At 51.3% G+C, this 21696-nt stretch overlaps 1 protein-coding gene and 1 non-coding gene across 5 annotated transcripts; one reads left to right on the plus strand and one right to left on the minus strand.

The window, feature by feature from the left end:
- Nucleotides 1-5683: 5683 nt before the first annotated feature.
- On the minus strand, nucleotides 5684-21689 carry LOC137591262 (CLIP-associating protein 1-B-like). Of its 4 annotated transcripts, XM_068309152.1 has the most exons (36): nucleotides 21104-21668; nucleotides 19840-19918; nucleotides 19352-19455; nucleotides 19010-19101; nucleotides 18749-18824; nucleotides 18226-18323; nucleotides 18084-18154; nucleotides 16733-16867; nucleotides 16440-16516; nucleotides 16266-16358; nucleotides 16015-16160; nucleotides 15650-15785; nucleotides 15427-15497; nucleotides 15155-15214; nucleotides 13652-13729; nucleotides 13410-13577; nucleotides 13157-13203; nucleotides 12817-13002; nucleotides 12455-12529; nucleotides 12042-12206; nucleotides 11403-11500; nucleotides 11251-11274; nucleotides 10790-11034; nucleotides 10630-10693; nucleotides 10293-10456; nucleotides 10000-10222; nucleotides 9742-9837; nucleotides 9424-9567; nucleotides 9265-9335; nucleotides 9025-9166; nucleotides 8521-8737; nucleotides 7074-7276; nucleotides 6814-6942; nucleotides 6524-6730; nucleotides 6330-6446; nucleotides 5684-6210 (listed from the first exon to the last, which is right to left on the minus strand). In XM_068309152.1, exons 1-36 carry the CDS (start codon nucleotides 21302-21304, stop codon nucleotides 6139-6141), a joined length of 4374 nt encoding a protein of 1457 aa, XP_068165253.1. In that variant the 5' UTR covers nucleotides 21305-21668; the 3' UTR covers nucleotides 5684-6138. The 4 variants fall into 4 exon arrangements, with proteins under 4 accessions (XP_068165253.1, XP_068165252.1, XP_068165254.1 ...); XM_068309151.1 differs by having other exon boundaries at nucleotides 9742-10222; nucleotides 21104-21670; XM_068309154.1 differs by lacking the exons at nucleotides 5684-6210; nucleotides 6330-6446; nucleotides 6524-6730; nucleotides 6814-6942; nucleotides 7074-7276 and adding an exon at nucleotides 7301-8446 and having other exon boundaries at nucleotides 9742-10222; nucleotides 21104-21689.
- On the plus strand, nucleotides 20260-20387 carry LOC137591693 (U4atac minor spliceosomal RNA). The gene has a single exon (XR_011034705.1). It is a non-coding gene; the product is annotated as a U4atac minor spliceosomal RNA (small nuclear RNA).
- Nucleotides 21690-21696: the final 7 nt, after the last annotated feature.

The raw sequence follows: 21696 nt of genomic DNA on the forward strand, positions 1-21696 counted from the left end.
GGAGTACCACCCAAACCTGCAGGTCAAGATGTTCCTAAAGGCCCACAGACCTGTCTGGTGACCAAAAGAACCCTTTCAGCGAGAACAAAGTATCTCCAGGGCAGTCGCCACCTGCACCATACAGAGTCTAACCCCCTCATGGGGTTACGTCTCCAATCCAACTGAAGGGTCTGAAGCCACACTGAAGCGTCTATGTTGACCCAAACTCTACCTGCGGAAAATAGACCATATTTATCCCAGGAAAACTGCCTGCAACCACCTGTTGCCATGGCGATGACAACATGCGACATCCCTGAAAGTCAATTGTTGCTGCCTGACCTCAAAAGTGACAGGAACACAACCAAGCAACAAGACCTCCAGGGATACCCTACCACATCCAGTAGGATGACCTCCATGAATGCGAACATGGACTGGTCCAGAAAGGTTCTGGCCACATCCAGCATGAGTCCAGCTCAATAACAGATGTGGTGGTCTCCAATAAGGACAATAAGGATACTTCTCATTGGACAAAAGTCTCTTTTGAATGTTTGAAAAGTAGCCAGCACCTCACCACAAGCTTATCCTGGAGCTCCTCTCACATGACCACATCCAGGAACTACACCAGTTTGCTCTCTGTGGCGTTTGGGTTCAGGTTTAAGGTTGGGGTTAGGGTTAGGGTTAGAGTTAGGGGTTAGGGTTTAAGGTTAGGGTTGAGTTAGGGTCAGGGGTTAGGGTTAGGGGTTAAGGTTGGGGTTGGGGGTTAAGGTTGGGGATTGGGGGTTAAGGTTAGGATTATGGTTGGTGTTAGGGTTATGGTTAGGGTTAGAGTTAGGGGTTAGGGTTTAGGGTTGAGTTAGGATCAGGGTCAGTGGTTAGGGTTGGGGATTAAGGTTGGGGTTGGGGGGGTTAGAGTTGAGGATTAGGGTTTAAGGTTAGGATTAGGGTTGGGGTAGGGGTTAGGGTTAGGGTTGGGGGTTGGTGGTCAGGGTTAGGGTTATCGGGACCTGAGTTCTGCCGACCTGGCGGACCCAGAAGTTCTCCTAACACACATGGAACCCTCAGAAGCCGCTGCAGAGTCTCCCTCTTGTACTTCCTGTTTATTCTTGCAGTCTTTTGAACCGTCTTGTTGCTTGTGTGACGGGGGGCGGGTAGAATCCTGGTTCCACCCACACACTGAATGTTGTTCATGATGAGACAGAAGATGTGAACTCATGATGTCCTCTGGAACCAATCGCCACCGACTTGTTTCTGGCGTTAATGACTGGAGCGAACTTCTGTCTGCAGCGAGGACAAAACAATCAGTGCCCGAACGCCGCCGTCCCGGCGCTCCGTCCCCAGCGAGCCGTCATGTGACTGCTGCTCAGATTAACTGTGACAGGTCGGCGTCAGCCGTCAACAACCCGATTGGGGATGATGATGAGTCCATGCATCCATAAATGGGTGGGGGCGGTGGACAGATGAGCCACTCAAACTGTTTTGTATCATTCCACCCATTTGTTGTGATCAATGTTAACGTGTCCTTTTGTACATTTGAAATACAAACTGCTTTGATTTTGTGCTCCTGGTTCACCTTTCAAAGGACATAGTCCAGGCTCCTGGTCCTGTTCTAGAAGATAATAGAGGGTCAAGTCTCAAAGGGCCATAAAAATATATTGACCGATGATCTGTGACCATTTCTTTCCTCATACATTAACACGACACCACTTCCTGTTTAGGGTCGGAATGGGTTACAACTAACAACATGGTTTGAAAACAAGTAAACTTCCTATTTGTTGTCAAGAGGAGTCGCCACCTTCATCATTATGACTTAAAAAAGAGTTCACTCTCTGTTTAGGGTTGAAACAAATTGCAACCTTCATCATCATGGTTATAACACAAATTAACTTCCTGTTAGGGGTCAAGGGGGGGGGGGTCTCAACCTTCATCATCATGGAGTCCCAACTTCAGACCAGGGTAAGGATAGTAAGATTGTAATGCTAACACGTTACAGGCCACACCCCATTTAACTCCAGACCACACCCCATTTGATGCATGATCACACCCCTTTACAGCATCTGACATGTTTGTGGAGTCGGGGGATAAGGCATGGCCGCACAGCTACACGCTAACAACCATGATCAGCATGTTCAGAGGAAAAGTCAGCTGTCACTCTGTCACATGATTGGTCATATGACTGGCTTGTGTAGCGGCATGCTTTATTAACACTGGCCTGGTTCCAGCGGGGCCCCCTGAAGGGGGGGTCCCAGGTCACCAGCTGCTTAATATTAACCAGAGTCCTGAATAATCTGGACCCTCAGATGCTGAGGTCGGCGCTGCTGAGGTCGGCACCGCCGCCCGGCCCACTCTGGAGCGCTGAATGTTTAATATGGCAGCGGTGCTGTGCCGGGGGCTGGCGGGAGTTTGGGTTGAGGTGACAAGTTCTGGACGAGCTTCCTCTCAGGGGGGAACATTAGCGTTCCAGACCCACATTCAGATTCTGAGCCCGTCTCCTCGCCAGCTGCCGGGCTGTGGGCCAGACGCTCATCGCTGTACTCATCCAGCGTCGTCTGACGCCACTGAAGAACCGTTCTGACGCGGTTTCTGTTCCGTCCCAGGAACCGAGCAGAGCCACGTGGACTGGGTCACTGGAAGCTGAGCCAATCATCAGCGAGGTCACTAAACTGCGCCATCAGCGGTTCTGATGGCGCCGTCTGGCACCGTGACATGAGGTTGTGATGTCATCATCATGCCCACATCCGACTTCACACACAGGAACTGGGACAGATTTTTTTCTTTTGTAGTCAAACAAACAACCTCGCAGGAATCAAACGTTCTAGTCGAAACTTCCAGGGAGCAGATCTGCATGAGGTCTGGTAACTGAAGTTATTGAAGTGGAGGCAAGACCCAGCAGCTAGGGGGCGGATAAGCGCTGCCACCTGCAGGGTCCAGGTCGGCCTGGTCTACCGGTCCTCATTAACACATCCCAGAGCCGTGGCCCATTCTCTTCCTCTTCATTATACGGTTCTGATGGCACACGGGGGCGGGCCAGGTGTCGTCCAGCAGGAACGCCGACGCCTGCTGGATTCCGATTAGCTCCACCCCACTCCCCCCCACACCCCATCGAGATAAGGGAAAGAGTTTGTCACACAATGAAGAGGAGGAGTTCTTCATCATCACAGCCTGTTTGTCTGGTTCTGGACTACATTCACACATTCTGGTCTCAACCCCAACGGTGATGACATCATGTTCTGGTATGGCGGCTCACAGGCGTCTGGCTCCACCCTCGGCGCTTCGGAGAAACTGGACTTTCTCCTCAGACATGTCAGGAGTGGGTTCTGCAGGCCAGAGGCATCACCATGGAAGCAGACATGAAACATACACCCATGATGCAATAAGGAGTTCAGTTCTGACGTCTCGACTCCACACCGAAAGCCTGAACTTGCCCGGAGCGCCCCCTCTATAGGTGGAGCAGAGGCATAGTGGTGACCCGAGTCAGCTCTGTCTCTGGTCTATGGGTCCCGGGCACTGGGTTCTTGACCTGGTTATGATTGGCTGGCGGGCTCAGATTGGGGGCGGAGCCAGCATGGCGCCCTGCAGTCCATTTATGCAGAGCGAGGCGCTGCCTGTCGGCAGCTAATGGCTCCAAGGATGATGGATGGTGTTTGTGCGGCGTTGACGGGCCGGGCCCCGCCCGACGGGGGCTGGAACCGGGACGGCTGCGCCGCAGACTGATTCAATTATCACGCCATAATTTGCATTAATGCCTTATTTGGGCGGTGGGGGGCGGGGGTAGCGGTGGGGGGTTGACAGATCAGTGAAGGCTTGTTAGACAGGAAGTCCACCTTCAAACCCCCGACGTCCTTGGCCCCCCGCAGACACGCCCTTCAACACCATGACACGCCCACCACATGACTGGGGTCTGACACTGACAGCCAATCAGAAACAGCTTGTGTGTCAGTTTACTTTCGGGATAAGTGTAAACAACAACACACACATAAACACACACACACCTGGTTAGGTTCCGTCCCTCTACAGATTGGATCAGATCGAATGCGGACGTGACAGAAACAGGACTGTGGACACGTCTTGGGGGGGCAGGGGCGGTCACATGTTAAATGGTCCTGATGAATAATGAAGGTGTGTGAGCTCCACCCCCATCCCCCCCATCACCCCCTCCCAGGTGTCAGGCTGACGGGTCTCAGAACACTTCAGGGCCAAGGGGGGGCGGAGCCGTCTCCATATTAAGCAGGCAGATGAGACCTGTTAAATGGGGGGGCGAAGGCGGGGCGGACCTCTGGGGTCCAATCCTCGTCCGTCGAGTCCAGACTGAGCTGAGAAGCTAGGGGAGGAGGGCGGGGCCTCTGGCCCGCCTCCATCAGACCTCACGTCTCCCACACCTGCAAACTGGAGCTGACCTGGAGCTTCTGCCAGCCTCCGCTGCTCAGCCCGGCCCTTCCCATCATGCTCAGGGGCCGCAGTGAGCTCCCGGGGGCCTGGCCCGCCTCCTGCCATCTGCCATGATTTGTAGAACCGAGCCATGATTTATGGGCCAGTCATCTCCCAATCAACTCGCTCTCTCTCGTTTACACGACCCCCGACCTCGCCGTCGCTCCCGCCAGGTTGGGCATCGCTCGCTAATAAGGCTCGGAGTGGTGGTGGGGTGGGGGCTTAATCAAATCAATCCTCTACAGCATGTGCATACTGATCACATGGGCCGGCAACGCCTCTTCACGCTCATCCAGAAGCACCGCCCCCCAAATCCAACGCTCCATGCAGCCCCAGCAATGAGGTCAGACGACACGTCACTCAGTTCACCTGATCAAGTGATCACCTGACCACCTGGCCATAGTAACCAGGTGGTGTGCGGCAACGCCCCTGGTCTTTATACTCAAATAAAATTTTTTGCATCATTGTTATTTTCAATGGAAATCACACCTGCTGCTCTCACTGGTTTCCTGGACAACACGGCAGGTTGATATAAACACAGTCCAGTACCAGAACCAGAGGTTCCAGAGGATGCCACCAGCTGAGAAGAAACAAACGGCCTCTGATGGGGATAGAGCGCTGCCCAGTGGTCGACACACAGGTTCTTATTAAACGTTCTGATCCGTTTCAGATAAACCAAGAGAAAGAGGGAAGTAGCAGGAAGAGAGAATGAGCGAAACTGAAAGAAGAGAAAAAACTGAAAGAAGAGAAACAGAAAGAGAGGAGGAATTTCTCCTCACCTGTTCGACGTTGGTCTAAAATCCACACATCCAATCACTGGACACCTGCGCCTCTTCACGCAAGGGTCTCATGGGAAATGTAGTTGTCGAAGGACACAGCCAGAGAAGGAAGTGCTGTTGTAGGCTTCGGCTGCCCTCTTCTGGTGATCTAATGGAACTGCAGCCACACAGAACCAAACCGGTTCTAACCGACTAGACAACAGTTTACACCTGTGTTTACACCAGTTTACCCTCGTTTCATATGTGTCCCAGTTTAGAGGTGTTTACACTTGCTTTTCCTCATTAACACTGTTCACTCGTGTTTACACCTGTGTTTACTTTCTTTTACAAACAGTGAAAACAACACTGAAGCTCATCAGCCAGCTGATCCACAATCTGGGAGGGAGGGGTGGCTTCCTGAATGACAATCCAAAGACGTCAGTGAACATGTGACCTGTCGGGACTTCCACGTGTCAATAAAGTTTTACCCCTCTGATCAAGAAGACGACAACAACGAAGTGTGAAATTTATTTTCATGCAACAAACATGTTAATATTTACACACAGGAAGAGGATCGGTTAGGATGAAGGAACTGACTAATAGAAACTGCAGCTGTGGTCGGAGCCTATTTACAGCATCACCATTCCTAAACAAGCCATGTTAGAACATCTGAGCCAAAGGCAGACGTCTTGCATTCAATGGGCAATAAAGTTTGATGTGTCAAAGCAAAAACAGAGTAGGAGTGACAGTAAGCCCGGCCCCAACAAACCATTTTCAGGACGCTGGTCCAGGAAGGCAGAAGGAGGACCGAACCCTCCACTAAGTGGTTTATACTGGGTTTCAGGCTCACAATGTGGCCAGAATGCACACAATCCCCCAAGCGTTCAGGATGTGATCCAGGTCCAGAACCTGGTGCAAGCAGTTGAGGAATGAACAGGGACAAGAGAGGCCTGAAGGGGGTCCGGTCTGAGACGGGTCAGTAGGAGATGTCAGAGGAGCTGCTGGTGGAAGTCTGAGCCCGCCTGATGTAGAGGTTGAGGAGCTTCATCTGTGGAGGCAAACAGGTGCAGCTTCAGGACAGATCAGGACAGACCAGGACAGACCACCAGGTGAGACCAGGACAGACCTGGTGAGATCAGGACTGCTTGATGGGTCTGGTGGGCCTACCTTGCTGCCGGTCAGCTGAGCCAGGTAGGGCTTCAGCTCCTCCTCGATCACGGCATAGATGGCCACCAGTCCAAAGACACTGGCCTTCCTCACACTGCTCTTTGTGTCATCATAACCCTGCAGCAGAAAATCATCAGCAAAACGCTGCAGCAACCCTGTACGACTTCCCCTCCATGCCCCGGGTGGCGTCTCACCTGCAGGAGTCCAGGTATGATGTCTGGCAGCAACTGATGCAGCGATTCCTTGGCGACGCCTTCTATTGCTCTTGTCTGCATCCTAATGGCGGCCAGGTTGACGGGGTAGTCCGCCGTCTGCACGATGGGACAGAGGACCTTGATGCACTGCTCTGGGTCGATGGAACCTGCCAATGTGGACGATGCTTCCTCTGCCGCACGCACCACCTGCAGAAGACACCGGGGGCAGAAGCGAGCCATGATTGGTTTAATTATCATGGAGTCACCTAAGTGACGCAGATGGTCCTCACCTCCCTGTGACAGTCCTTGTGAGCCTCTAGCGTCTTCATGATGGTCAGCTCAGCGTAGTTTTTGAAGCGATCGGGCTGGTTCCTAAGGATCTCCTTCAGGACTCGTAGGGCCAGTGCCCGGATGGTGCGCTGGGGAAGAGGTGTCCTTCAAAACCACTTCAACACATTTTTCATACAGACTGCACTGCGGGGCTACCACGTGATCCAGGCTGGTACCACCTAGTCTCTGGTTCACCCCGGGACCTAGACTACAAACTTACGTCTTCGTCTCCCAGCGTCTCTAGCAGCAGCAGCAGCATGGTCTTGAAGTGTTCCTCCCAGACCAGCAGGCTGTCCTCTCGGGCCACTTGGAGCAGATGCAGCAGGGTACACCTCCTGTCCTCGGGGTCCCATCCCCCTGCCCGTCCCTGGGATAGGTTCTTCAGCAGCCCCCCAACCAGCTCCAGCTGCTCTGAAGGACTGGCTGCACCAAACACAAGCAGACATGGTACCACGTCAGGAGGTTCTCAGACGTTCCTATATGGTCAGTCAACATTGATTCACAGCTATTAGTGGGAGAGGTCTGAAACTTTATTGAGGTCAAGGAAAAACAAATCAATCATGAGAACACAGAGACTGTTAAAACGTGGAGACCTTTAGAACCTGGAGACTTTTAGATCATGGAGACTATTACAACATAGAGACTACTAGAACATGGACTTTTAGAACATTGAGACCATTAGACCACGGAAACTATTAGAACATGAAGACTATTAGACCATACAGACCTTTAGAACAGGGAGACTTTTAGACCACGGAGACTATTAGACCATAATGACTATGAGAATCAAGAGACTTTTAGACCATGGAGACTATCAGAACATGGAGACTATTAGAACATAGAGTGTTCCGTTTTTTCGCCGGAAGGGGCAACCAAGTGTGCCAAGGGTATTACTCAACATTTTCCACTTTTGTGATGTTTTTTCTTTGCCAAAAGTAGTAGTAGCAGTTGAAATTGTGGGATGAACAGTAATAATAGTGGTTGAGATAGTGGAACTAACAGCAGCAATAGTTGGTATCGTGGAATTATCGGCAGCAGTAGGTAATAAACCGGAAAGTTTGAGAAATGCATTGTTTCACATAGAAACACATCGCTATAATAAGGATATAAACATAGCAACTCATACATCATCAGAAAAGCATCAATAAACCTCTATATATAATGCAATAAACAATAAGTATTTATTAAATTCAAATATATCATAATATGAATATCAACTATAACTTATCCAATACAGTAATCCCTTGTCAGTTGCGGTTAATGTGTTCCAGGACCACTCACAAAAAAACAAAAATCAGTGATTATATATTGTCCTCATTGAGGACAATATATAATATACAGTATTCCCCTGCTTATTTGCGCGGTTTCACTACATTGCGTATTTCCTAAATTATATATATTATATATCGTCCTCAATGAGATGCAAGTTTCATCTCATCGAGACAAGGGATAGAGCGAGAGGTGAGGAGCAAGCGTCTCCCATCAGCTGTAGTCACGTGAGACCGTGGGTCGGCCTGAAACCCTTGGTGATGTTTCTACCTGGGAAATTTTTGCTGCTCATGGTGTTGTTGTCAACACATTCTTTTGGACAGCCTGCAAAGAAACATTTCCTTTGAGAGGCGTGACAAACTGATGACATGCCGTTCTTAATGCCCTCGCCATCTCACCATCTTGCCTCTGTTCGGAGGCCTCCTCGTACAACGCCTCCTTCAGGGCAGCATTTTCCATTGTGCCGATATTGTCGGTGTACTTGTAGGGGTTGTAGTCACAGAAGCGTGGGCCGGCAAAGGAACATGGTGAAGGTGTGTCCAGCAGTGACATCTTGTTGTCCAAGGCCGAGCGTCCGCTGCCCACATCGCTGCTGAACCGGGAGTCGGTGTCAGACTGAAATATGACACAATGCTATCATTAGGGTATGGCGGAGGCCACCAATCAGAAGCTTAAGCAGAGTGTAAATCATCTCACTGAAAACTTCAGAGACAGGGCCTACAGGTATGATGTGTGACATCACAGCTGTTGGTGGACGTAACAGCAGGGGACTCATGAGACCTGTTGAAGTGCTCAGGTTCCTCTAACAGGGGTCACGCTGGCCCCCGGAGTTCCGGGGACCTATGATATCATCACTAGACTTCAACCCTAATAAGACATTCATAATGTGGTCATGTCCTCACCAGGCTGTCCCTCGTACCGCCCCCTCTCAGTGGTTCCTTCTGGTCTTCTGGGCTGTGGAAGCTGAAGTTCTGGACTGCGTCAGTGATGCCGCCAAGAGAGCTGTAGAGCTGGTCTGAGTCCAGGTCTTCAGGCTCTTGCAAGCTGTGGGGGTGGGGGCTCTGTGATTGGTCTAGAACATCTGTGTCACCTGCTGACAACTGGGCATTGACAGCCGGAGGTAGGGACGCTGGTGCACACACCTGGTCAGGGGCCCGTCGCGGCTTCTGGGGTGATGCGGAGGCGTCCGGCCGGTGGCGTTGCCAGAAGACACCTGACAACAAACACATTCAGATGCATGAACAGGAGGCGGGGCCAGTGTGCTGATGAAATCACTGTGCATTAACGCATGTTTCTGTTACCATGGCGACGGCACTGCTGTTCCTCAAGTGGTTGTGCAGCAGCTTGGTGGTTCTGTCCTGGAAGGTCTTTGGTAGGACTCCCAGGAGCATGGAGAACTCTGGTGTGTTCAGCTCAAAGAGACGGATCAGAACCAGCTGGGCAGCCTGGACACAGAGAGATTGGTCAGAACCAGATGGACCATCTGGTCACAGAGAGACAGACGCGTCAGAACCAGCTGGACTATCTGGACACAGAACCAGTCAGAACCGGTGGGCGGTGGCTCCAGTGGTGACAGGTTGGAGGAAGTGAATGGTTCTGGTGCTGTGAGGAGGTTCTACCTGCTTGCACCGTTCCTCTAGGTTCCCCTCCCGGGGCAGAGAGCCCAGAGAACCGGGTCGGCCAGAGAACTCAAGGCCTGCCCAGTGATGGAGGGTCTGGGGGCGTGGCCGGTGATGATTGGATGAAAAGCAGACATGAAAACAAAAAATAAACCAATGGAAACAAAACCTTGAATACCAGGAAGAAGGCGTGGCATGGGGGTCAGGTGGGGGGATGGCACGGGGATGTTGCGCGGGCCCCTGCCCGCCCCCTCCTACCTTGCGGACGTCCGCACTCCTGGGTTCGGTGGTCCAGGTGATGACACGAGAGACGGCGAGGCGCGTCTCACTGGAGTTGGTGAAGTGGGTGGGGTCCATCTGGTGGGCCAGGGCCTCGATGTAGCGCAGAAGGGCCACCTTGACCTTTAGATTGGGGGTCTGGGTCTGGTCCACAATGAACCGCATCAGGATGTTGAACTGCAGCTCGTTAGGGAAGGACTCCCTGGGGAGACAGGAACCACATTCTAGAGCTCTGAAGACCTGGTGAATCAGTTCCACAGGCCGGACCTCACCTGGTGGCGTCTAGCGCCTTCTGGACTCTGGTCTGGACGGAGCCCAGGAGGTCCGCTCCCATCTTCTTCAGCAGCTGAGTGAGGAGGACGAAGAGCCAGTCCTGGAGATCGTCTCTGTGCAGCCTGACGAAGACTACCAGGGTGTCCAGGAACATGCTGAAGACCTGAGGAGGACAAGGAAGAGGAGGTCAACCACTGAGAGGAGGGGGGGCTGCCCACTGACAACAGTGTTCATAGTTTTGGTTTAGTTTTATGGTGGAACTATGTTTGCACTGATTGTTAGAACCAATCAAAGGCGAGTCAATGGTGGACGTGTCTTAGACATGAACGTTCTCACCTTGCTGTGAGGGTCTGCAAACATCCTGGTGAAGATCTCACACACCCTTTTCAGCTCCACCCGGCTGGGACGACAGGGTGGACAATGAGGTTCAGTGACATGTTTACTGTGCTCAGGTCTGTGGTGACAACAACAACAAGCAGCGGCTGCCTGATCCCACCTGAGCTTCTGGCTCTTCAGCAGGTTCTGGAGTCCCAGCAGCCCCTCCTTCCTCTCAGACCAGCTGGCGCTGGCACAGAGGTTCAGCACTTCAGCCACGTCCTCCGGCTGGTGCAGATAGTGCGTTGCCCCGCCACCATTGCGTGAGCTGTAGGAGCGCTCGGAGCAGGCGCTGGAAGTGTCACTGTTGCCGTCGTCATCAGAGAACATCCCTGGAGACTCGAACCGGCGTCTCACCGGCCGCCGCTGGGCAGCACATGGTGACAGACGTTACGCTGAGTCATGCTTTCTGCTAGAATGCAGCTACGCTCATGCAGACAGGGATGAGGTGACTGTGTGTGATGAAACTACATGATGGGTGGGCTACGACAGGAAAGAAGGTGTAACATGTATGACACCTGACAGAAGCTCTGAAACATCAAGGGTTAAAGGTCATGCAAGAACAGGCGGCTGGTGTCGTACCTGAGGCCGGGTGTCTCCTAAAAGCTGCAGGGTAGAGAGGAAGAGTAGGAGTATGTCAACAGACCTTCATCCACACATGACCACATAATGCGCGCTTTAACATGTATAAGCCTGTGACACGCCTCCTCTAACACGTGTGACACGCCTCCTACCAGAGCATCGGTGACAGCAGCCTCCACCTCGGTGCTGGTGTTCAGGACTCTCATGGCGTTAACGGAGGCCAACATCTGAGCCTGATGGGTCAGCCGGTCTGAAAAAGGAACAGGAGCAGGTTAGTCCCATCCACCTGGGACGACTACATCCCACAAGGGGGGGCTTTAAACCGAACACAAATGAACACAACAATCTGGGGCACGACACCCACCAGAACCCACCAAATCCAGAGCCCAGGAGCAGAGCGAGTTGAACACCGTGGAAAACAACAAAACGGTACTGTAGCATCGAACTGATGATGGGCGTCGCCCCCTGGGTGGTCGGAGGACTGAAGTGGGGGGGGAGGCTTCAGCTACGCAGGGAGGGGCTTCAGCTAGGGGACTCTGGAGGGTCCTGTTGGGTTTCTCCCCCTGTTAAAGTGCTTTGAAATGTCTACTGATGTGATTCAGTACTACACAAATAAAGGTTGATTGATTGATTGATTGATTGATTGATTGATTGATTGATTGATTGATTGATTGATTGATTGACAGGGTGTTGGTGAGTCACTGGAGGAGGCGCACAGTTCGAGACCACTGGGGGCTGGTGGAGGAGGAGGAAGAGGAGGAGCAGGAGGAGGGGAAGAAACACCTCTTTACCTCCTGATCTGGTGGGGCTGGTCTCTCGGCTGCAGTCCTGGCTGTGGTGACCTCTGGGTCGGCTCTTGTGGGTCAGGCTGGTGGAGGAGGTACTGGTGGTTGGCCTGAGGGTCTTGGTGTAGGTGGAGCTCATAAGTCGGCCAGGAGATCCGGATCGGCTCCCAGCTGAAACACAGAGAAGAACTTCAGGGCGTGTGACACAGTTGGTCGACACCCCTCACATGACGTCATAAACACGTCTGTGACACACGTTGGTCAGATGGACAAACATGAGGAGGTGGATCGTGGCTCTGATCTGGTACCGTTAGGTTTTGAGGATCTGGGTTCTATTGAACACAGATGTCACTTCTGTGATGTCACATCTATGATGTCACCGCGTTGACAATGAGGTCACGTGTGCTGAAGAGACTCACGCTGAGACGGAGGAACAACTCGTCCTCTTCCGTCCGCCGCATGTCCAGAACTGGTTCGCCGCATTCGAACTCGACCTGGGAGGAAGAGGAGAGGAAACACGATGAAGACGATTGGCGGGTGCTTCCTTACGCCCGTCAACCTGACAGTATGGAGTCTCTCTGGAGAACAGCACCAATTGGCTGGAAGGTTTGGACGAGATGATGGACCCTCCGACTAATACATCCCACAATACAGCAGTGACAACAACACTGACGGACAGCGATCAGTGTAGCTCTGGTGTATCAACAATCAAGGACTGATCAGTGCTTTGAAGGTGTGCCTGGAGCAAGTTACCATGGTGACATGTCTCCAACCTCCTTACCCAGGGAGGCGTAGGATCCGGGAGGGAGAGCTGCTGCTGAGCTGAAGGGGGCAGAGGGCACTGCGGGCATCCTGATGCGAGCAGCGGATGCGGTCACCGCGGTGACATCCACATCGCTATGGGAACGCTTGAGAGACACAGGACAAGAAGAAAAGGAGGCAGGAGTCCTGGTGTGGACGGCTTTGGCTGGAGGACAGAAGACAGCAGAGATCCATGAGGAGGAGGTGGACTGAGGTCAATCACACACAGACACAAAGACACAAACAACACAAACAAAGACACAAACAACATGAATACACAAACAAAGACAAAACAAAACAAATACAGATGGACATCTTACGTCTGGAACGACCGCCTCCACCGGTGTTTCTAGCAGGGACGGGTCGACTGGGGAGGACAGAAGAGGACATCTGTCAACATCTTGAGGACAACAACAGTCAATAATTAAACACCCAGTCATCAATCAGTCAATCAGCCATCAATCAGTCATCAGTCAGCAATCAATCAGTGATCAACCTGTCATATGTCAATTATCAACCAACTAATCATCTATGTTCCGCCTCCTTATCGTCCTACAACCAATTAGCTCTCACTTCAGGCTCTCTTGAGAGGAAGAGGAAGAGCGATCAGAGGCAGGAAGTGATATCAAGTTGTCTCCACTCCTCAGATGAGCCTGCAGAACTTTCTGATAGGACGCCTCCAGGCTCTGGAAGAGTAGCTCCGCCTCCTGACGGAAGTGACCGTGGAAGCTCCAGAAACACCTTCGACAGAGAGGTGGATCTGTCAGGTTCTGCACGACCAGCCGAATAGTCGTCATGGAAACACAGACACTGACCTCCTGGCCACAGCCCGGGCCTCAGCATCGGCGTCGTAGACCCCCTTCTTGATGGTTTCCATTAAACGGGCGGCGTGCCTGCGAGGAGTGGAGACAATGCCTCATTACCACTGGCTCACCTGAGAGGGGCATGTGATGTCACAGATCAATAACAGGTCACAGCAGCCCAGGGCCAGGTCCCACACAGACCCAGGACTAAGGCCCCGTCCACACGATAAAGCAACTTTTTTGTTGCGTTTACGCCTTCCGTCCACACGACAACGCAGATATCCAGAACAAAAACGCAACTTTTTGAAAACGCTGGCCAAGGTGGATTTTTAAAAAAACACTGGGTCTGCGTTGTCGTGTGGACGGCGTATCCCCGGGACATTTTAAAAACGCTGACGTCTTGCCTGCGACGAAAACCGCTGTGACGTCATACTTATGGGCCCGTGTGTTGTGACAGCAAAACACGGAGGATTCCTATTGGATAAAATTTGACTCAATACTGCAACCCCATGGTTTGGCATCCTTATAGCCGTCTTCGAAAACGCACTGCTGCGTTTACGTGTGGACGGAGATTTTTTTAAAAACGCTGTCGTGTGGACGCGAATCGTTTTCGATGCGTTTTTAAAAAGTTGTGTTTTTAAAAAAATCCGTCATCATGTGGACGGGGCCTCAGTCCTTCACCCCCACACTGACTGACTGATGGGTGAGAACAAGAGACCCCCTGGGGGGCGCGATCAGCTCAGGTTTCTCTGCAGCAGGCGGTTAGGTGAAAACACAATCAGCCTGTTGGGAGGAGACCCTGGGTGTTGCCATGGAAACTGCTGAGTGGGGATGTGACCCCACTGGTGTCACGTTTCCTGGTAACAGCATGCAGTAGCATGCAGCGTACTGAGATGGGGTTCCTGTTATAGCTACAGTTATCTATGTGTTGTGCTTTTGCCATACTTGTGTGTTCAGAAAGTTATGTAATAGACAAGAAATAAGTGTTGTGATATCTGTGTTTGTGTGAGCAGATGTGTTTTGTGGTCATTTCCATTGTTAAATAGAATTTCCCAACACTGTTCGTACCAGTACCAGAACTATAACTAGCACCAGTAATAGTAATAGTTCCAGTATGGGTATGAGTAATAGTTCTAGTACCAGTACTAGTAATGGTTCTAGTACTGGTACTAGCTCGGTTGAGAGGTGTACCATTACTAGTAATGGTTCTGGTACTGGTACCAAAACCATTATTATTACTAGTAGCAGTAATATTACTAGTAACACAACTAGAACTATTACTAATGCCGATACTATAACTATTACTAATATATCTACTGGACTATTACTAGTACTGGTACAAGAACCATTACCAGCACTAGAAATATTACTAGTACTGGTACAAACACTATTGTACACATGCTAGACCTATAACTAGCACCGACATTAGAACTATTAATAGTAATGGTACTACCACAACCTGATCAATCAGATAAATAGCAGGAAATCAGGTTAGATAACTGGTTAATTCCTCACCGCTCCAGGGAACTCATCTGCCACTCCTGCAGGACCAACTCCAAGAACTCAAAGCAGCGCCTGAAGCAATAACAGCAACAACAAGAATTAGATGTAAACATGAATAAACATTCCCTAAACACAAGACCAGAAAACTTGTCAAAGAAATAAACAATCATCATTTAGGCCACCTGGAGGGTTCTGATAAACAGGTAAATAAAACCAAAAACTAAACCAACCAACCAACCAACCAACCAACCAACCAGCAACCAACCACACACATGGGGCCTCACCTCCTGAGGGCCACGGCCTTTGAGCTGCAGCTGCTGCAGATGACGGGGATGAGTCGGGGGAAGTGTGTGTGCTGGACAGAATAGACAGAACAAAACTGGTGTCAGAACCGCAAATCCAAAACCTCCTCCTTCATCATGAGCGGTGGGTCACATCTGTCCAAGCGGGTCTGTCCTGTGTACCCGCTCAGGTTCAGTAGACCCGATGCGGCGGACCATCACCTACTCTGAGAATGAGGCGGATGGCAGCCACGCCAGAGGTGGCCACCACTTTGGCGCTATTGGGGACCAGACTGAGGAGGGTTGGCACGGTGGCCTCCGCCGTATGGTCAAAGCGACCGCCCAGCACCAAGGACAGGTGGCTGTACAACCGAGGTCAGAATCAGAAAGAAATCAGAACCAACATGAGACTGATGACATCATCATCAGGACAGGATCAGGTCCTGTCAGGTCTGGATCAGCTCGATCTCCAACAGCAGCTAACTGAGCTGGACTGAAGGGATCCGGTTACAGCAGCATCCAGAGCACACAGGGTCCTGAAAACTGGCCATGTGGACCGGGTCCAGCTCTAGAACCTGAAGCTGGTCTTACCCCAGAGTGATGCAAGCCTCTCTCACCACCTGAGAGCGGAGGTCTTTGGCAGACATCTTGAACGCCGCCTCCAGGAGGCGCACCTGCTGCAGGAACCCGTCGAACTGGGCAGCGCCGGCCAGGAGCAGCGAGCGCACCCTCTTCAGCTGGAGGAACAGGACAGAGGCATCAATGGATATGACCCCCCAAACACCAGCCCCAGAACATGCCGCCACCAGAGAACAACCCTAGAACACGCTCCCAGGTCTTACAGCTGCCACTCGGAGCTCCCAGTCTTTCTTGTCATCTGACAGCACATCCCGAATCTTCATCATAGCCTCCTCCACCTCCTGGTTTGAGTAGACCTGGTGGGGACAGGAAGAGGAGGTAGCAGTCAGACAAGATCAGCACCACCGGTTCAAACCTGGATCAACCAGGACTGGTACCTGGACTGGTGGGACGTCCTCAAAGGCTTGGACAAAGTCCTCCTCATCCACAGCCCCTGCTCCGGAGCCGTCCTTCCCTACGGACACCCCACAGGGACACCCGGTCACGTGCATCCCAAAAGTCATGGAAACCCCACCAACCCCAGGACCAACCCCTTGGCAAAGACTGAACTGATCTAGTGTCTAATTGGTCTGTTCAATCAAACTGGTCAGAAATCAACAGCAAAAAAGGACGAGCAACTGATGGGTAACTCAGGTAACTGATGGAACTCAGGTAACTGATGGTCACTTGCCTGCAGACTTGGCGCTGGAGGCGGGACGTGGAAACAAACCCATGCCCACAGTCTTCCTCCCAGAAATGGAGGCTCCTTTGGATGAGGAAGAGGAGTGGCCACCGTCCAGCGGGTCATCATCCTCAAAGGTTTTGTCTGGAGGAGGAAGAGCAGGGGGGAAGACGAAGGCTCTGATCACATGACCAAAGCTCGAAGCTGAACTCCACTGGAATCCCAGCAATGAAGAGCAGGCAGCACGTCGCTCCCGCTCAGCTGACAACACATTCCCTCATCGCTCACGTAATGACTTAGTGATGATGAGGAGGGCCACAGACAACCAGTCAAGTGTGTCCAGAGCCACGTCCAGACAGACCGCAGCAACACAACACTCTGCCAATCAGCTGTCAGACCACTCTCCATCATGTTCCAGGCTCACACCTGACCAATGGCATTTAGCATTTAGCAATGTGATGAAGATCAACGTGATGATGATTACACATGAGATCTACAATCAGGGGATAGTTACTACATGAACACACAAACACACACACACACACACATATCAAAGGTGATGGCATTACAGATGAGCTGCCACCAGGAGGAGCCACTGAGAGATCCTCCCCCCCCACCCCCCACTTTGCCCATCCAGTGTTGACCCTCCATTCTTTCCCCACTTCCTCCTTCACCTCCACCTCCTCCTCCACCAGAGAACAGCAGCAGCTTACGGGAGCAGAGCCGCCTACAGACCAGCTTCCTCAGCATCCTGTGGAGCGGTGGTCCTCCTGCGTCCTCACAGCTTCTCCTCCTGCTGAGGTCAACACACTCCTCTCTCATCTGGCAGCGACCATGTGCTTCATCGTCTTCTCCTCCCTCGTCCTCTACCTCACTTCAGCACGCAGTCAGGACGAGGATGGAGGAAGAGGAAGGAAGGGGTTGGTGGGGAAAGGAGGGAGGGGTGGAAAGAGAGGACCAATAGAATGGAGAAGTGGGGACAGATTGACTCTGGGACTGAGTAAGGGGGCAGAGCTGGTGGGCGGAGTTAAAGATAAAGGACGAATATGGTGACATCAGGACTCTGGGGAGGGAGAGCTGTTTTGCTGACGGCGTTAAAATCAAGACAGGAGGAGGACGTGGAGGAGGTGTTACTGCAGGAAGTCAAATGAGGAGGAGGCGTTACCACAGGAGGGCGCTCTTTCCCCACTGCAGGAGGAGTCTCAGCTGTCCTTAACCTAACTAACCACAGTGGCGGGGGGGAAGTTTGTGAACACATCAACAACAATAGGTGCTAGCACCCGACAGCATCCGACCAGCTGTTTACCCGCTGACCCAACCAGAACTGAACAACTGAACTGCTGGGTTGTGACACGCTTACCTGACACAGGAGACCGGATCATGTCCCCCAACCTCTGAACCTCATCAAACTTCCTGAAGATGACGTTCAGCCTGCAGAGAAGACGACCCGTTAGCGACAGACCATAAAACTCTCTCTGACGTCCTGAGCCTTGTGAATGCACCGTGACTGAGGCAAGCCCTTCTTCCCCAGGTCCACCCGCACCCGCTCGCCAACATGGCGGTAGATCTCCACCAGGCAACTCATGGCTCCATCCCGCACCTGCAGAACACAAGTAGGCGTCAGCATCACAGCGGCTAACGGTCCCTGAACAAACCAGGAGGAGCAGGTGAGGAGGAGTAGGTGAGTCAGATCCACATCATTGTGAAGCGTCACACTGGTCTGACTGTTCACAAGAACCCTGAGGACTGAAACACAGCCTCCAGCCAACCAGATGTGGTCACAGACTCATCCTCAGGGTTCTTTAGGACTGACGGCCTGACATTCACCAGCTACAGGAAGTTCACGGGCAGGGCTTCCTGTTTTCTAAAGGAAATGAAGGCCTTCCGGTCATGACAGACCAGAACAACTGATCCAGCTCAAGTCCTCATTTCATTCCACCGCTTCCTGCAGGCTGGTGCTGAACCCTGGACTCAGAGGTCTGACCACAGAGGACAGACAAGAGCTAACCAATCAGAAGCCCCTACCTGAGCACTGGGGTCTCCCAGGAGGTGACAGATGTGAGGAACCATCTTACTGAGGGTCAGACGCTGAGATCCAAACCTGAGAAACATGAGAATCAGCCGAGTGACGATGTGAGGACCATGTTTTATCAGATCATCAGCTGATCCATAGCTGATCAGCTGATCAATAAGTCAGGTATATTCATATTATTGTTATATTTATGAGCCACAGACTGGACTCAACATAGCAACAGCATTGATAAGTTTTATGGGATTTCCACTCACACGTTCAGGGTTGAGATAAGACACAAGCAAAGGCCTTCTCTAGTCCTGGTGTTCCTATGCCTGAAGCCCCCCATCATCCTGTCCCACACATACTGGAGAGACCACAGTCAGACAGCAGGTTAACAACAGGTCAACAACAGTCAGACACCATGTTAACAACAGTCAGGCAACAGTCAGGTAAAGGTCAGACTAAAAGGTCAGACAGCAGGTCAAAAACAGTGAGACAGTAGGTAAACAAAAGGTCAACAACAGTCAAACACCAGGTCAACAACAACAACAAAGGTTTGCTCGGTCCACTGTGACTTCAGAACCCTAGTGGGTCCAGGTTGAAGGGAACCATACCTGTGGACTGGCAGCCTGGTCCATCATCTTCAGCAGAAGAGCCAGGTCCTGGTCTCGGACCTGGTCCTTAGCATCTCCCAACCGATCTACGAGGCTGGGCAGAACTGAGACACACACCAGATACACTTACATCCTCAGAAACAAACAAAGGTGTGTTGATGTTATCTTAATATATTATAGATGGTCATGTTGTCACGGTGATGGGGTCTCTGATCTCATTCAACACCAATAAATCTGGTTTCTGTTTTATATTTAGATTTGTGTGATTGGCTGGTTATGTTAAATATTAACGTGTAATATTATTGTTACGGTTTAAAATAAATACTAATGTTTTACATAATTACTGCTTAATATTATTATAAATAAAACATATTATTATTATTAACGTTTAATATTAATATTTTATATTATTGATGTTTATCATTAATATTAATATTTTTTTATTAATATTAATACTTTACAGGCTGATAATCAGGTAAACCTCTCACCTGTTTCCACCTGCTTCCTGAACTGGTCCTGCAGCCTGGAGACCAGAACAGACAAGATGTCCAGACCCAGAAGAACCACCTGACAGAAACACACGGGTGTCAAACACACACACTCGAAGAAGAAAAACACACACACACGCACACACACAGACGATACACACACGATACACACACAAAAGCAGCATAGGCTCTGACGCAGCGCAGCAAAGGATTGTGGGTAATCCCAGCACATGAAGCCTTTACTATCCACAGGAGGGGAACTGAAGTGAATGCAGTTAACCGTGTGTCTCCCAGCACATCACACGCCCCCCCTTCGCTAATTGAGGTAGGTGGGAGCGGGGGGGGGCACGTCCCGCCACGACACCCTAAGTGAAGTCGCTGCTTACAAGTCACTAAATGGCTCCAACATACTACTAGTTAGCTTTCCTTGTCTTGGGGTGGGTGGGGTGCTCAATGAACGACTAGTGAGAGCCCCCCTGCTAACACCAAAACCAACACATGCGCACCAGCCGGACTTCGGCCCGGTTGTCGGTGCAATTTTTGGAATCTCTCAACAAAACGAGAGACAATTCCCGAACGAAGAACGTGTCTGAGAAAAAGTTAGTCAAATGTCGCCCTCTGCTGTCACTAGTGTGCATCGACCGGAAGATGCTGCGTGTTCATGAGTGAACGAAGAGAGCAGCCATTGGATGTCTTCACTTCCAGTTATGACTACTACATTTATAATAGTAATTTAGTCATTTATTAGTAACAGCTACCTATTATTACTAAATAATAACTAGTTATGTTTTCTAAATAATAATAAAATTATTAACAATTATAGTACTTTATTATTTAGTAATATCTAAACTAATACCTCCCGAGAACTGCCGAAGCGCCGTTCCCTCCTACAAGCTGCTGATTTCAGGGAACACCCAAGAAGCGGCTGCCCATCACTCTGCCTCCCACTATGTGTATTAATTGCATGCTTACAGGCCCCTGGTGTTTGTTGTGTGTTTGTTTCAGGGGCCTGTACTAACATATACTGTAAATACATGTCCATCAGTAAGAGTGTAAAGATAATTCTCCCAAGAGGGACAATAAAGGTGTGTTTTTTTCTTCTTTCTTTAGTTATTATTTAGTAATAACTAGTAATAATTACGAGTAATAATAAACAGACACACGTTCATACACACGCACAGACTACTGTAATACACATACATAGGTGGCCCGCGCGCGCGCGCGCACACACACACACACACACACACACACGTGACCGCCTCACCTTGAAGTTGTTGGAGTTGACCCAGGACCCAGAAACTGCGTCCACCATCCGGTCCAGTCCGGTCTGGTCCTGCTGTAGGTCCAGGGTCTTGTTCTCGTCCATGAGGACCCGGATGACCTCCTGCCCCCCCTGGAGCATCCTCCCCGGGTCCTTCTGCATCACCTGCTCTAGTAAATATTCCAAGCCGACCCTCCGTTCCATGTCTGCGACCCGGGACTCCGTCCCCCCCGTTCAAGCACCGCAGCCCTTCCGGTGTACGGGACCGGTGCCGCTGAGACGCTGCTGATCAGCTACCGGGCCGCCGGGGACAGCGCCATGGTGTCCTGAGCTCGCTGAAGTTACCTGTGACGACGGAGGAATTCCGTTCCCGCCCGCCCGTCTCTCCTCCGTCCTGAACTGTAACGATCGGTGCCTGGCCGGTCGGGGAGTCACACACCGGACAGGCTGCAAATGTCAGAGGTCCTCTGGCCCACTGTCCGCGGCCTCACGTCCCAGTACCGGTTTAAATACTCCCGTTCACACCACGAAGCGACGCTCCGGCGGTTCCGTTCATTCTCCGCTGAAGTTGCTCACAGACACCGTTTGTCGGACCA

The sequence above is a fragment of the Antennarius striatus genome, chromosome 24 (assembly GCF_040054535.1).
Source record: "Antennarius striatus isolate MH-2024 chromosome 24, ASM4005453v1, whole genome shotgun sequence".
In the NCBI taxonomy this organism is placed as follows: Eukaryota; Metazoa; Chordata; class Actinopteri; order Lophiiformes; family Antennariidae; genus Antennarius; species Antennarius striatus.

What these genes read in the sequence shown, in the direction of transcription:
- LOC137591262 (XM_068309151.1), bottom strand. Translation starts at nt 21,304, where the DNA reads ATGGAACGGAGGGTCGGCTTGGAATATTTACTAGAGCAGGTGATGCAG. An exon ending in GGGAGCTCCGAGTGGCAGCT is followed by an intron (nt 16,161 to 16,265) that starts GTAAGACCTGGG and finishes CTGTTCCTCCAG; the next exon opens with CTGAAGAGGGTGCGCTCGCT. An exon ending in CAGATGAGTTCCCTGGAGCG is followed by an intron (nt 13,730 to 15,154) that starts GTGAGGAATTAA and finishes CACTCCTCGCAG; the next exon opens with GCACGCCGCCCGTTTAATGG.